This window comes from Juglans microcarpa x Juglans regia, chromosome 2D (genome assembly GCF_004785595.1).
Source record: "Juglans microcarpa x Juglans regia isolate MS1-56 chromosome 2D, Jm3101_v1.0, whole genome shotgun sequence".
NCBI lineage: Eukaryota > Viridiplantae > Streptophyta > Magnoliopsida > Fagales > Juglandaceae > Juglans > Juglans microcarpa x Juglans regia.
In genome coordinates this window covers 4,144,258-4,159,679 of record NC_054596.1, presented here as the reverse complement: position 1 = coordinate 4,159,679, position 15,422 = coordinate 4,144,258, and the positions used below count along the sequence as shown (strand labels likewise).

The 15,422-nt window shown below is 36.5% G+C and overlaps 3 protein-coding genes across 3 annotated transcripts; 2 read left to right on the top strand and 1 right to left on the bottom strand.

The window, feature by feature from the left end:
* The first annotated feature begins 287 nt into the window (after nucleotides 1–287).
* LOC121250009 (transcription factor GTE8-like) lies at nucleotides 288–5,343 on the top strand. Its single transcript, XM_041148911.1, has 11 exons — nucleotides 288–551; nucleotides 1,141–2,488; nucleotides 2,591–2,639; nucleotides 2,775–2,906; nucleotides 3,193–3,263; nucleotides 3,513–3,585; nucleotides 4,212–4,292; nucleotides 4,370–4,485; nucleotides 4,595–4,661; nucleotides 4,799–4,929; nucleotides 5,007–5,343. The coding sequence occupies exons 2-11, from the start codon at nucleotides 1,232–1,234 to the stop codon at nucleotides 5,274–5,276; spliced, it is 2,247 nt and encodes a 748-aa protein (XP_041004845.1). The 5' UTR covers nucleotides 288–551; nucleotides 1,141–1,231; the 3' UTR covers nucleotides 5,277–5,343.
* A 561-nt stretch (nucleotides 5,344–5,904) lies between these two features.
* Nucleotides 5,905–7,184, top strand: LOC121250087 (TLC domain-containing protein At5g14285-like). Its single transcript, XM_041149021.1, is given in 2 exon segments — nucleotides 5,905–6,631; nucleotides 6,634–7,184. Coding segments are annotated over 2 exon segments (741 nt in total). The 5' UTR covers nucleotides 5,905–6,126; the 3' UTR covers nucleotides 6,870–7,184.
* A 196-nt stretch (nucleotides 7,185–7,380) lies between these two features.
* Nucleotides 7,381–12,428, bottom strand: LOC121250086 (lysine histidine transporter 1-like). The gene is made up of 8 exons (XM_041149019.1): nucleotides 11,947–12,428; nucleotides 9,801–9,958; nucleotides 9,251–9,634; nucleotides 8,681–9,074; nucleotides 8,480–8,585; nucleotides 8,265–8,356; nucleotides 8,066–8,134; nucleotides 7,381–7,965 (listed from the first exon to the last, which is right to left on the bottom strand). Exons 1-8 carry the CDS (start codon nucleotides 11,992–11,994, stop codon nucleotides 7,867–7,869), a joined length of 1,350 nt encoding a protein of 449 aa, XP_041004953.1. The 5' UTR covers nucleotides 11,995–12,428; the 3' UTR covers nucleotides 7,381–7,866.
* Nucleotides 12,429–15,422: the final 2,994 nt, after the last annotated feature.

The following is a 15,422-nucleotide window of genomic DNA, read 5'->3' as shown; positions in this document are numbered from 1 at the left end:
TTGTAAATTTTCATATAAAATAAAATAAATAATTTAATTTTTCTAAATTTTTAAATAAAAATAATATTATAAAATATTTTATTTTATTTAATTTTTAATTTTAATTTTAATCTTTTAAATTATTTTATCTCATCTTAAAAAACAATCACGTTTGAAAAACCTTGATAGATGCACGAGAAAAATGCAAGCTTTTACACTTTTAGTTGTATTGGGGAGGACTTGTATCAGTGCACTGTGCATGGCTCTAAATATGACAGCTAAATACTTCATTTCAGTCGTATCCGTAGGACCCCCATCAGGCTCCAATCTGACGGTGGTCGTTGTTCCAAGGGCTTCGTAAGGAGAGAGGGCCGTGGGCTTAAGGTCAGAGACTAGAGAGCGGAGTCCTACGCTCGTACTCTCTCTCCGTCCGACACCCGTCCGCCTCTTCTTCTTCGGCCGCTTCTTTGATGTAGGGTTTCGAATCATCAACATATCTTGATACGGAGCTCGTTTCGGAGGTCGGTAATTGGGTTATTGGACTGCAAGGAGAGGCGACGACGACGATTTTGGTAATTGTCCTTAGGGATTTGGGTCAGTCTGAAAGTTTTAATGTGTTTTCTTTGGTTTGTTTTAAGTTCTGAAAAGCTATTGGTGCTCAGGGGTGGGGCTTTGTTCAATTTTGTTATTGTAGAAAGCTTCGGTGTAAAAGTATGAGTTTCGCAACTTGAAAGCGAGTAACTATTACTGATGTCTTGAACTCTCCTAATGAAGTTTTGAAATCTCCTATTAACTCAGCTTGTATTTTCATTATTTCATTTGGCTTGAAACGATTATGATTTATGAAATCAAAGAAGTGGTGATGTACCTTACCTCATTGTTTATCCTTTGTTCCTTACAAAGTGGAAAATATTATAATAATGCTCTTAAAAAAAATCCGACCGGTAGGAAGTTCAGCTGAGTGGATTTATGTTTTCTTTCTTTTGGCGGGGTTCAAGTTTTAAATAAATTGATGTCTCTCCTTTTTTTTTTTTTTTTTTTCCTTACATTCCTCAGCAATTACAAATTGCCTTATTGTTTGTTTGGCTTGGAGGGAAATATAGATTTAGGTTAATGGGAGGATCTGAATAGTAATTTTAGCTCCATGATTCGAATATGCAGAGTTGTAGACCGAACTGTTGGGTGGCAATCGCTGCTCTGGAGCATGGTGGATAGAGGGAACAAAAAATAGTGTTTGGTTAAATTATAGGATATGATGGTGAGGAAGAACGCTAGATACCCTGGTGGGAATTATGGTAATGCCTTTGATGGTGCGGGGGAATTGGAGGGTTCTGGTAGCTCAGGGCGAATTGACACAGAAATTACTGCTTCAGAGGATTCAAGTGTCCCAACGAGGAAGTGTATTAATTTAAACTCCAATAATTGTGATGCATTTGGCGTCCCCATGCAAGTTCTTCCCTTGTCACACACGTTGCCGTCTGAAAGAAAGGAGTTAATACGTAGGTTGAAGTTGGAACTTGAACAGATTCGGGTACTTCAGAAGAAATTTGAATTGCAAAAAGCTAATGCTGTAACTTTGTCATCTTCTAGTGATATTCTTAGCTGCAGTAACGGACAAACTGGGCCACGAGTAGAAAATTTCAGAAAGTCATCAGCAATGACTTCTGTACCTGGAAAGAAATTGAACCCTCCAGGCCATGGTCCAGGAAAGAAATTGAATCCTACTAGTTCCAAGCATCGGGGATGGAATCGTGGTACTTCTGGAAGGTTTGAATCCACACCAAGTACTGCAAATGTAATTTTGATGAAACAGTGTGAGGCACTGTTGAAACGATTGATGTCCCATCAGTATGCATGGGTTTTCAACACACCCGTTGATGTAGCGAAGTTGAATATTCCAGATTATCTTACTGTTATTAAGCATCCTATGGATTTGGGGACAATAAAGACCAAGTTAGCTTCAGGAGTGTACTTGAGCCCGTTGGATTTTCGTGCTGATGTGAAGCTCACTTTCAACAATGCGATGACCTATAATCCACCTGGAAATGATGTCCACTTAATGGCTGATACTCTTGCTAAGTATTTTGAACTGAGATGGAAAGCTATTGAAAAGAAACTATCCAAGACTGATGCACAACTGTTAACGGAAAAATCTGGCCCTTGTGAAGACATGGTAATTGCTAAAAAAGTGATGCCTCCCTCAAAAAAGAGGAAAATTACTTCACTGCATCTTGAAGTTATGCCAAAGCCTGTGAAGCGTACAATGACAGATGAGGAGAAGCACAATTTAGGCAGGGAATTGGAGTCTTTGCTTGGAGAAGTGCCTGCTCATATCATTGATTACTTAAGGGAGCGTAGTTCTAATGGAAGGGAATGTGGAGAAGATGAAATTGAGATTGATATAGATGATCTCAGTGATGATACCTTGTTCACTTTACGAAAACTTTTGGATGACTACCTGCAGGAGAAACAAAGGAAACATCTAAGATCTGAACCTTGTGAAATAGAGGTATTATCACAGCTTTCCTCCAATCCCAAAGTATCGAAATGATAGTTTTGTATGTCTAGTTTTAATTTTTATAAATACGTGTTCCTGTATTCTCTTTTTCAGCTGCTTAATGAATCGGCGCCGAGCAATTCATCCATGCAACCATGCAAAGGTTACATTCTTCTTCATTTGTTGCATATGTAAAAGCCAAATTCACGAATTGCCATTAGGAATTTATGTTACTTATTTCCCTAATTTCCATTAGGACTTTGTGTTGCTTATTTTTTCCTATGTTGTACATTTGTAGGGAATGACCCAGCTGAAGAGGATGTTGACATTGGTGGAAATGAGCCTCCCATCTCAAGCTACCCTCCAGTGGAGATTGATAAGGATACTGCACATAGAAGCGGCAAATTTATCTGTTCAGGCAGCTCCAGTGGTAGGTTGAGTTTGTCATCCTGTCGTCTATATTTCACTGGGTATCATGAAAACATCTCATCTCATCTCATCTCATCCCATCTCATCATTACAACTTTTCCAAATCCCCATACAAAATAAAATAAATAATTCAACTTTTTCAAATCCCAAAACAAAAATAATACTAAAAAATATATTCTAACAATATTTTATTCAACTTTTTAACTTTAATCTCATCTCATCTCTGAAAACAAACGAGCCCTAAATCCTTTATGCTTATAGAAGAACATACGTACTACTGTCTGCAGATTCGGACTCTGGGAGTTCTGAAAGTGAATCTGATGGTGATAAAGCTTCAATTCCAGCCAATATGCCAAAGGTATTGGTGGTCCAGTCTAGTTTTTATTGATAATAAATTAATTTTTTTGCGAGCCTCTTTTTCTTTTTACACTTCCCTAATAAATGATTAACCTATAATAGAACAATCAATTGATTTGGTAATACCTCTCATAGGGATGGTTGACTAACTCTTGTGCTTTTCTTGCCATCTTTGCTTCATTATTATGGGTTTGTGTTGTATGGATTGGATTGATATTCAACCTGCATTCAACTATATCTTATTTCTCAGGGACCAGAAACTGTGAATTCTGGAGTCCAATTAGATGAACAGACTAATGCTGTTGATGCTCTTGAAGGAAATCGTGAGTGTACTTTTTACAATCCTTTTTATCTTGCTTGAGTATTGTATAAAGGAAAGATATGATTCTTGGAACCCATCACATGAAAAAGGTGTTGGAAGAGTTAAGGTTGTTCGACACAGCTTCAATTTCCTTGGACATCATTGGTAAAAATAAACCTGGGATAACTGTTATTTGTAGCTTTCTCCGAGAATTTAGAACAGCCATTGTTGAATGTTGTAGTAAATTGCAATTTCAGCCATACCTGCAATTTTGTCTTAAAAGAAGTTACTTATAAAACAATGCTTTCCTGTAGACATAGAATTGTGATATATGAAGGCATACACTTTGTATCTAATTATAAATTGGATCGCTAGTTTGGAAAGAACTATCAATTACTTTGGCAAACCTATGAAACATGGACATTTCGCAGGGTTTCCTTGGCTGTGTCTGACACTTATGATCACTTCTCTGATACGCCTTCTAGTAGAGTAAATAAATTTCTAAGTAAAAAAAGGGCTCATACATTAAGTGTGCCTTAGACACGGTCTTAACGCACTTCACATGCCAATTCAGCCAATTAATCACTGGTTCTTTTTAGTGAACTTTGTGTTATATTTATCTGTCTGCTAATGCATGGTTACATGCAGAATCTGTCAGTGGATTGGATCAAGTTGAACAGAATTCCCAGCAAAAGCCAAGTTCTGTTGACTCAGATTGCCATCAAGATGGTGAGCATAAGATTCTGAAGGAATCTGTCCTGTTAATTTTGGAATAGTTTCCAACTGATCATCCTTAAAAATTGTAGGGGACAGTGCTCCAACTGAAAGGCAGGTCTCCCCTGAGAAGCTTTACCGGGCTGCTCTTTTGAAGAACCGATTTGCTGATACAATCTTGAAAGCTCGAGAAAAGACACTGACACAGGTTGGTCATGGATTTCAGTTACTAAAAAATTTATTGTATTTATGTATTTCTGTTTTGTGTGTTAAATAATTTGGATTTGACTGGATTCAATCTATCTGGTTGAGATCAGCATGAGAAGAGGGATCCTGAGAAATTGCGTCGAGAAAGAGAGGAGCTGGAATTGGAGCGGTGGAAAGGTTGTGAGTTAATACTTTTGATGTTCTCTTCTGATATTTCTGTTTTACCGATGAGAAGGAAATATTTCTGTTTTGTTTGGAGACAAGGTTGAACAATGCAGGTGTTAACAAAACAGTTTTTTTCATCATGGACCCAGAAAAGGCCCGGTTACAAAGAGAAGCCAAGGCTGCTGAAGAAGCTCGAAGACAAGCAGAAGCTGAAACTGCTGCCGAGGCTAGACGGAAGAGGGAGCTGGAGAGAGAAGCAGCACGACAAGCATTGCTTCAGGTAAAAGAGCAACTTATGTTACCATGTATGTGGCTACATGTCTCCATGGTTTCAATCACTTATTCTGGCTCTTGCAGATGGAAAAAACTGTTGAAATCAACGATAATTCTCGGTTTCTTGAAGACTTGGAAATGCTTCGGACTGCCCCTGCTGAGCAATTACCAAGTTCCGCAGACGAGACAAGCCCAGATCACTCACAGGATGGCTTGGGTGGTTTCAAGTTTGGGGGCTCAAACCCCTTGGAACAACTCGGTTTGTTCATGAAAGTGGATGAAGAAGAGGAAGCTGAGCCACCGAGTAATCCTGTAAATGATGTCGAGGAGGGAGAAATTGACCAAGTTATATAGTATTTTGTGTTCGCTAATGAATTGGGCAAAGAATAGAAATGAAGTTCGTAGCTTACGTCGTAGTGAATCTGTTGAACCCATTATTTAGGATCGCGTGTTTTTCAGCCTGTACATTGTTTAAACGGAACCGAAAAAAAAAAAAAAAAAAAAAAAAAATCCTGAACCGAACAGAACAGACTGATTGAAAAGAACTTTGAACAGTAGTAAAAGTAGGACAGGATCCAATATCTGGTATGGGAGAAATTAGTCGATTTGTATGAACATTTTGATGCAAAATGAATCTTGATACCCTCCATAATATTATTGGCCAACTAACTTTGGAGTACAAATGGCAAAGAATGTCCGGTCAAGATCGAGCTGGACATACATTTTTTATTTTTTTTTATTTTATATGCAAAACAAGTATGTTTCTCACCATAGAAGAGAATTGAGAAATGCTTTAGTCCCGAGTTCGGGACCCAAAAAATGTCTTGGGATTTTTTTTTACCGAATGATTAAAAAAATATTTATTAATGATATTGTAAATTTTTTATTTTTTTTAAAAATATTTATGATGATAAAAAAAAAAAAAAATTATACTACTCGAGACATTTTTTGGGTCCCGATTTGCAGTACTCGAGAATTATAGGATAAGAGTAGACCAGGTAGTTGAATTATGGAGGTTCTGGTTGTTGAACCATTCTCGATAAGTACGATGATGCCATAAATTTCAAAAATCTGTTTTTCCATTCAAATTTTGATATTCAATTTTCTTCGCCAAACCAATCCCCACTCGCCCTCTTCATTTATTATCAATTCCCCTTCCCTTTCCTTTCATTTCAATTTGACAATTCAATCCCAAAGGATTTCAATGGAAACTCAAGCTTGCCCCCTCCCTCTTCTCCCTCTATTCTTTTCCATGTTCCTCACCGTCTACCTCGTTGCCTACTTCATCGTTTTCCGGTACTGGAGCCCCAAGATCCGACCTGAAGCCTCCAGCTGCTTAATCTCCCTTGCCCACGGCACACCCGCTGTTCTCTTGGCTACCTATTCCATACTCGCCGACTCGTATCCCGATTTTGCGTCTCCGAACACCGAACGCCAGAACTTAGTCCTCGACTACAGCATCGCGTACTTCTTAATGGACCTTCTCCATTTCATCGTCTTCAACCCCAGAGACCTCATCTTCATAGCCCACCACTTGGCGACGCTCTTCGTCTTCCTCACGTGTCGGTACCTGGTCTCTCATGGCGCCTACGCCATACTCGTGCTCCTCATCCTCGCCGAGGTCACCAGCGCGTGCCAGAACACTTGGACGCTCGCGAATGCTCGGAAGAACGACGTCGTATTCGCCGCGAAACTGTACGGTCTCCTGTCTGCCCCTTTTACACGGTGTATTCGATTGTCAGGGGTCTCGTGGGACCGTATTTTGTGTACAAAATGTTTGCTTTTTATGCGAGTGGGGCAGCGAAGAGTGTGATTCCAAAATGGGTGTGGATTTCTTGGATTGCTGTAATTCTTACTGCTATTTCTGTTAGTATATTGTGGGTTTCGAATCTTTGGGCCGAGTTTTACAGAGAAAGAAGGGGAAAACTGGACAAGAAAATTAGATAGATATATGTATAGCAGTAGGAGCAATGCTACGTCGCCCAAGGCAGTGAAGAAGACATACACTGTCCTTGCCTTGCTCGATGATTTGCAGCCATATTTGGGTGTTCCACGTCTGGCACAGAACACCATTATGGATGGAAGGTGTCCACGCAATTGTGGAGTAGCTGCTAGCATGGCGACCGCAATGGCAAACATGGTTATTTTTGCTCAAACTAGTAAAAGTTTGAAATGTATTTAGCCTGTGCCTGTGGAACTTATTTGGCTATATATGAAGTTATGTTTCTTTAGTTCAATAAAATTCTCTTTACATTTCTTTGATATTAATATCTTTCGGTTGCTAATTAAGTGGTCCTTACAGTTCCCTCACAAATCTTTGGATAAAGTTCAAAACTTTCTTCCTCTATTATCGTTACACAACGGATTAGATATTCTGTGACACCATCTATGATCTACCCAACAAAATTGTTTTGCATATTTTAAATACAAGGCTAAGACAATCAATATGTATTGCAAATGAAGGAAACACCACGCACTACAAAGTGTCAATATTTTCTGCAAACAAATTACATAAGCCTCAGACAGCACGAAGGATGGGGGCCCATAAGCTATACTGAAAATCCTCAAATCCATTTTCTCATACATGATTGCATTTGGTAAGCACGAAACGCCTATACCCAGTTCAGAAAAGCATAAACAGAGACAACGAGAAGCCTTATTCATAAATTTAAACAAAGCAAAATGGCAAAGAAAAACAGTGATGGCCTGCATAAATCCCCTTTGAGACGGTTCTGCGGCCAGAATTCCCTTTCCCACAGAGAAAAGTAGTGTATCAATACTCCATATTCCAAAGACAACCTATTTGTGTCACAATGATTGCGAAACTCAGTTGTAACATAGTCTGCACTCTATTGTCGTGATCATCGGCAGCATCTTTTGCTTTCCTTATTATATCTGTAAGATTGCGTTTGAAGGGACCCCATGTTTGTCTAGGGAGGATGACTTAAGAGTAAAATTGATAGTCCTTGGCTTTAATAATGATAGTTCTCAATCCTCCAATAGGCGATACAATCATCAAAAGAACGCCAAGTACGATGCAGACCTGAAATGAATTTAACCCAAATAAAATCAGCTAATCTTGAATATCTAAGCAAATGAAATGACAGGGAGAACAATAGAACACAAATCAAATTAGCACTTACCCAATTAGTCCACCAAGATAAGCTGAACTTCTTTGGTTTGTAGATGACAAGCCACATGATGCAGGGGAGCTGAGGAATTGAAAATAAAACCATAATTTTAAGTCCCATTTAAAGGATGACAATTATTAAAATAATATTTACAAATAACGTTATGCTCAAACGAGGAATGGCATAAATATCAAAGCAGAGTGCGGCTTACAAAGTACGTAGTTGGGGCAAAAGCAAATCCTCCAAAAAATCCAAGAAGCCCATCGAAGAAAGGGAAGGTAATGCCGATGAACATAGTCAATGCTGCAAAGAAAATGTTCTTATCACCTTAAGTTCAAAACCAACCAGTGGTTGTCATCCTGCAACCTTGTTTGGCACAAGCAAATGGAGGGGAGGGGAGGGAGGGGAAGGGGGGAGTTTCCTTACCCACATATACATTGCGTGAAATGAAACGAAGAATCCAACTTGGCTTGAAATGCAATTTCTTTACCAGTACAGTTTCTATCATGTCAAACACTGGCATTGCATAAATCTGCATTAACAGAAAGGAAGCAAAATTCATTCAGTAAAGCAAAATATCAATTAATCTGAGGATATGTACACCAGAGTTTGAAGTTTGAACATCACCTGATAGCTTCCAATAACATGGATGACAACAAACATGTTAGCCATTGCAATAAGCCACCTAGGCTTCTCCAAGGACATGAGAATATTATCTTCTACTTCATTACCGAACACCCAATAACCAATCAGAGCAACAGGGAAGTAGCACAAAGCGACAACTATATAGGCAACTATGACTCCTCTCCACATGGGCCCTTTGGAAGGCTTTTCCGGTGTAGATGGGATTGTTGCTTGGATCTCAAGCACCACATTGTGCCCAGCATATGCAAAAGCCACAGCACCCAAGGCATTAAAGAAGTTGAAGACTGTTCCGGTTGTAGACTTGGCTTTATAACCGTAGTCCACATTTGGCTGAACGCCTTTGTCAACAGAAGCGCCCCAAGCAATGGTAGAGTAACTGCCACATAACATAACAATGACATATTATTGTAACTATCCCACTTCTGTTTTACTTTTCTTATCTTCTTGTTTTTTTTTTTCCCCAGAGTTGTTGGCTTCATAATAAATTCTTTTATTGCTTGCAACAAAAGCTGGCGCATGGATTAGAGAAATGGAATGCAAGAGACATTATACCTCAAGGACATGACCGCTGCAGCCAAAGACACACCAGAAATGGCGTTCAAGTTGGGGAGATGGGCGAGCACAAAGTGAACAGAGGCAAAGATCATAATGAAGTATGTTAATTTGATGTTTTTACAATCTGGACAGACGGTATCATGGAACTTCTTCAGCGATGTCCCACCGGTGACCATATAGACTATGTCCACACCAACCTCAACGATAAGTTGTTGGGGCACCACGATATAGAGACCAAGTTTTTCACCAAAAGCATACTGACCAAGCTCATGGTATCTATCAAACCGTCTCCCAGGTACCATCTCATGCATCTCAACCATTTGCCATAGTGTGTATAAAGTAATGACCCATGATACAACTAGAATAACTACACCAGGACCCCTGAAATTGAGAAAAAATAAAGCTCAATATAGCAATTACCATAAATGTAAATTCTATACATGGTGAAGGTACAAAACGAACCAGAGATCTCTGAAGGTGATCTCCTTGGATGCAATTGATGAAGTAACTCTAAATCTGTCTTATGGAAACTTTAACGCAAACTTACCATCCAAGCTCTGACATGGCGTAAGGGAGACCAAGGACACCAGCTCCAACCATGGCAGTGACATTGTGGAAAGCTGAATACCACCATTTTGCATTCCTCGAAGAAGTAATCGGAAGCCATTCATCAATAGCTTTCTGATTCGCTAGTTTTTCATCAATCTGTAGTCAATAATTGTACCATTCCTCATCAGTATGAACGACAATGTAAATACCATTTCATAAAAAACAAAAAAATAGTCAAGCTATTAGCACACTAATGCTCATGCTGGTCAGCAAAGTTGAACCAGAAAGACTGGAGAAACAAACAAGGCAAGACCATTCAAAAGGTAATGCTTGCCTTTCATTGGTTATGCAGAAAATTATGATCTTTCTAAGTGCTAAATCGTAGAGGGTTTTTTTTTTTTTTAATTTTTTTTTAGGATCCTAGAGGGGTCTATAAGTGTAAATTACCATACAAGTTCTACATGATTTTGGTATCTGATTTTAGCCAATGTTGATGGTGGGGATCCGCCAAATCTATGGGGAGAAACAAACAAAAAGGCCATTATAATTGTCAGATGGTATATAGCTCCATAATTTGCTTCCAAAGAGTCCTATTATCGTGAAAAGTGCTCAAGCTTATTCGACACGCATTATTGACCCATGACGTTGAAATTTTCCATTGGCTGCTTAGGCATGAACCGACATCCTCAGCCAACCAAGTAAGGCCCAGCTCCTAAAAGATAGTGATCAACAGCCTCCAATAACTTTTCCATCCACACAATTACCTAGTAACTTTCCTAGGAATATTAGGTGGTGCAACTATTCCCATACTTTCCAATCGCAGGTATCTTGCTCAAAAAAAAAAAAAAAAAAAATTTGCTTTGACATGCAAACTGCAGAAGAAAGAAGCACATGGATAATTGCTAAAATCTTATCCGTGTTCTCTAGCTCATTTGGTATATGCAGTATGACTTCATTTTCAAGCGTATATTGCTGTCAAGCATAACATTAAAGAAATAATTGACATAGGCATCCTATTGCCAGCACACAAGGCCCATTATTTAAAGAGGAATGCTCAGCCATTATTCACTCCCACACTCCATACTTATAGTTTTTGTTTTTTTTTTCATAGGTGTGAAGTGTGAGATAGTGAATAGTGACTGATGAGAATAATTTTTCTTATTTAAAAAGTCCTTAATTACAATCTCGGTCAAATTGTTTGAACTTTGAAGGCCAGGCCAAAATAAGGATGAGAAACAATATATATATATATGTATGTATGTATGTATGTATATTTAAATACCAATTGAATGAAAACTGTCAGCATGATGATGTGCGTGCCGAATTAAGATGCATGCATGTTACATGGAAGAAGTTCCGTTTTATTAGGGGTGTCTATGAAAAATCAAAACTAGACAATAAGCCGTGAGTGGAAAGTTTTGAGTCCAGGAGATCAGTGCTTTCAGCCAAATGAATTGCGGGGTCCTGCTTTGACCAAGTGTATTGTTTCTGACCCTTCTGGTAAACATTTCAGCTCAAGACTATAGAGGAGGGGGGGGGGGGGGGGGGGGGGGGACAGAGAACAACAAAAGCCTAGAATCAATCTATTTCGTTATCCCTTCAAAGGGGAAAAATTATCATTTCCCTGGCCAATTGAAGGGAGAAGATTGATCTCGATATAATTTTGGAGATTCAAAAAAGTAGTGATAAATAAAATATATGTGATGAACATGTACGTCGACCCATATCCATTTTCCTAAACAGAAAGAAAAGAGAAATCAAGAAGTAAATCCCACGGGGACATCATTATCTATCATTTAATGGGTAATTAGCTCCGAAAATATCTATATATTTGCAAGGCAAGAACAAAGAAAAACAATATGTACATGACTCGGAATTGTTTGCTACAATATGCTTGTGAATGGCTTATAATATCTTACCATTTTTATTTAAGAGGGATCATCTAATTGTTGGAGTTTGTGTTCTATGGGAAGCATGTAATAAGGTATGAAAACGTTGAGACATTAACTTTTAAAAGAAGATAAAATAAGGAAGAGCTCAATACTGAAGAACTCCAGCGATTTTGGGAATTTCAGAACTTCCATTGTGTGTGTGTGTGTGTGTGTGTGAGAGAGAGAGAGAGAGAGAGAGAGAGAGAGACTAACGTCAGCGCTGTCGTATGAGTTCTGATTATTGGGAGCTTGAGTTCCCATGGCTGTACGTGTTCGCTGCAGATAATTGCAGAAACCCGACAGGTAGAAATGGCGGAAGAAAGCGTGAATATAAATGCAAGACGTTCCAGCTTACAAAAATACCGAAATGGATCTGTGTATTTATAAGAGTTTGGGCCGGAGAGATAGAGAGTGGGATCTGGGAAGGAAGGCCAAGAGTTTCTTGAAGGTGACGTGCGTTTTTGTTTGACTCAGCGAAGTCTTCCTCTACGAAACAGCAACGTATTCTAATGGTGGACAGACAGTGAAGCAGAGACTTTCAGTTTGATAGAATCTTTTGCTTTTTGAATTGTATGAGTTCAGATATGCAGAAATTTCCAAGAAACCACACCCTCAGCCTACCCCCTCGCTCGGACTGCAATAATCCTACTTTTTAGAGCGGCCGTGCGGAACTTATACCGCTTGCCATTGATAGAGTAATGCTACCTACGAATACAAAGTTTTAGCTGTAAGCCGCGCACGCGTTTTGTCAAACAATGAGTTTGACCTGAAAATTTTGATTTTTTTTTTTAATTTTGATTTATTATTATTATTTGTGTAGGATTCACTTTTTTTTATTAAGTAGGGTAGGGAGAGCATCGACTCCACTTTGTCAGAATTCAAATCCGACAATTGCATATAATGTTGTAAAAGTTTGTCATAACCGTTAATATAAAAAAAAAAAAATGTATTTAAACATTTTATAATTGTATAATTCCGTAATAAGTAGTGTATCTGCACAACAACTTATAAATAATGGAATTACCTATAATTGATTTTCTGAATTTGGCTTTCATTTATCAATGATAGAAATAAGAAAAGTGTTACAAGTATAAAAATAATTTATAAAAATAAATTTATAAATTGACATGATTTAATATAATATATAAATATATTTTATAATAAAAATAATTTTATAATTTAATATAAGATATTAACCCACGTTAATTTATAGTTTTACTTTTATAGAGACTAAAGCTTTTCTTATAAGTTTTCACTGCCCACAACCAATTTAAATAATTAATTAACCGATAAGGATCATATAATAAAATGGTATATGTGGTCAATTTAATTTATTCAAACGTGCACGCGCGAGGTTGCTGACTTTCTAGACTTCTTAAATATTACATTAATATGATCTTTACACATCTTTATCGTATCTAATTTCCTACTACTTTTTCTGTTGAAAATTATAACCGTAAATCCGATCTGATCCTATAAAGTTTCAACCTTCTATGACGCTTCATCACGTTTGGTTTATAAATCTCAATTGTTTAATTTCAAGTTAAATGACTACGATTATTGACAACTCAGCATTTACGTGGTTCGTTGATTTTATTATTTTATTAAGGGTTCATTTAGATAGTGAAAAGAGATGAGATGAGATTATTTTACACGAGTTGAATAAAATATTATTAGAATATTATTTTTTAATATTATTATTGTTTTGAAATTTTAAAAAAATTAAATTGTTTATTATATTTTGTATGAAAAATTAAAAAAATTATAATGATGATATGAGATAAGATAAGATGGCTTCTGTATCAAACGATAAATCAAGCTTGGTCGTATTTTAAAAAAAAAATTATTCTCATCAACCATTATATTATATACCCCACATCTCTGCACCCTATAAAATATATATTTATATCCTATGAAAAATATTCTTAAATTTTATGAAAAAATTATAGGTGTGAGGTGTGATAAATGTTTATATTGCCAACTATCTTTTTCTAGAATGCCTTGGTATTTAGAAATGCTCGGAAGAAATGATAATGTTTATTTTGAGTAAAATTTATCTCCAATTATTTAATCAAATTGGATAGACCAATTCATAAACTAATGGATACGCCATCGAATACTTGTGCCGTATTCACGTTATCTGAAAAATTGATCTGTACGAGCAATAAATATTGGATTTGGAATATACTATTATGCTCGTTCTTTTTAATATTTCTATTTGATTGTTGGTTAATTTATTTATATTATTTTACTTAATGATTAAAAAAATAATTTAAAATATATTGATATATTTTATTTTATTTTTTAAATGTATTTAAATATGTTAGAAAAATGTAAAGAGAAAAAGAGAAAAAAAAAAAACTTTTTTGGGGCGGCATAGTAGCCATTGGATTCTGCAATAGGTGCATGACGTGTTTATTTCACTTCCATTATTTCGTGTAATTATATTTTTATTTATAATTTTATTTACAATATTTATTTTGTTAATTTTTTTAAATTAAAATTTAAAAATTAAAATTTCATGATTTTCAACATATCAATAATTGATACGTAGAGATTTTTAAAATATTAGCCCATGTGATTAAAATCCAAGCGGAAAAAATGGTTCTTATAAGGCTTTTATTTTCTTCTCAATTTTGTTGATTTTGGAGTGTTTGCCCATGCAATCGTTAGTTAGATAATGAATCACTTCATTCATTCCAATGCCTCTGGAGATTCGATATAAACATTGACTAGATTCGAGAGCGATCAATACTCATCTTTAAAACGCACGCAATAGGAGAAGAAATTGAAATTTACTTGGTTTTGCTTATAATTTTCAACCAATTCCTACTTCGCGCAGTTTGTATTTGACACATGACGATGATGAGTACAGTATTAAGTACTGCAGTTATTTGTGAAATTTCTCGAACAAAAGCCTCTAGCGTGATCCAGTTTTTTGAATAAATGCTGCAACAATCCTACGTGTCTCACAAATTCCACGAAAGGGCAAAAAGTCAATGCACACCTTAGACAGTCAGCCTGCCTTTGATTCAACGTATCCAAGTGTTCACATTATCATTTTGAATTTTCGACCGTTTGTGTGCATTCTTCGTGTCCAAAGGGTATACGGATCAGTACCAAATTAATCATGTCCGTACGTCATCTGAAACTTTTGAATTGTAAAAGGTCAAAGAAAGCCCACAAAAGGCGAAAAGGAGGTCGTTCAAAAGGCTTCCACTTCAATTTTTACTTATAATAATTAGGAAATGTTTGTAATGTTTGTACAGTAAAGCTTGAGAGATGAGTTGTGATAAAAAATTAAAAATTGAATAAAATATTATTTTTTTATATTATTATTATTTTAAAATTTAAAAAAAATTAAATTATTTATTATATTTTATATAATAATTTTAAAAAATTATAATAATTAAATGAGATAAATTAACATAATTTTTATATCCAAATCAGACATAGTTTATTTGGTTTGCACTGAAATCAACCTATCTTTTTGTTGATCTATGCATTCCTATAGCTGTACAAAGTTGACTATCGATGAGAACGTTGACTTTTATTCGTTGATCCCTAAGCTCGCTGGAGATATAAAGACTCCTTGGAGTTTAATTTACGTGAAGAATCAGGTTTTGTTTGTAGTATTAGGCGGCCGATATTCAATGTGTTTACGCCAAAGTATTTAAATTTACTTGTGA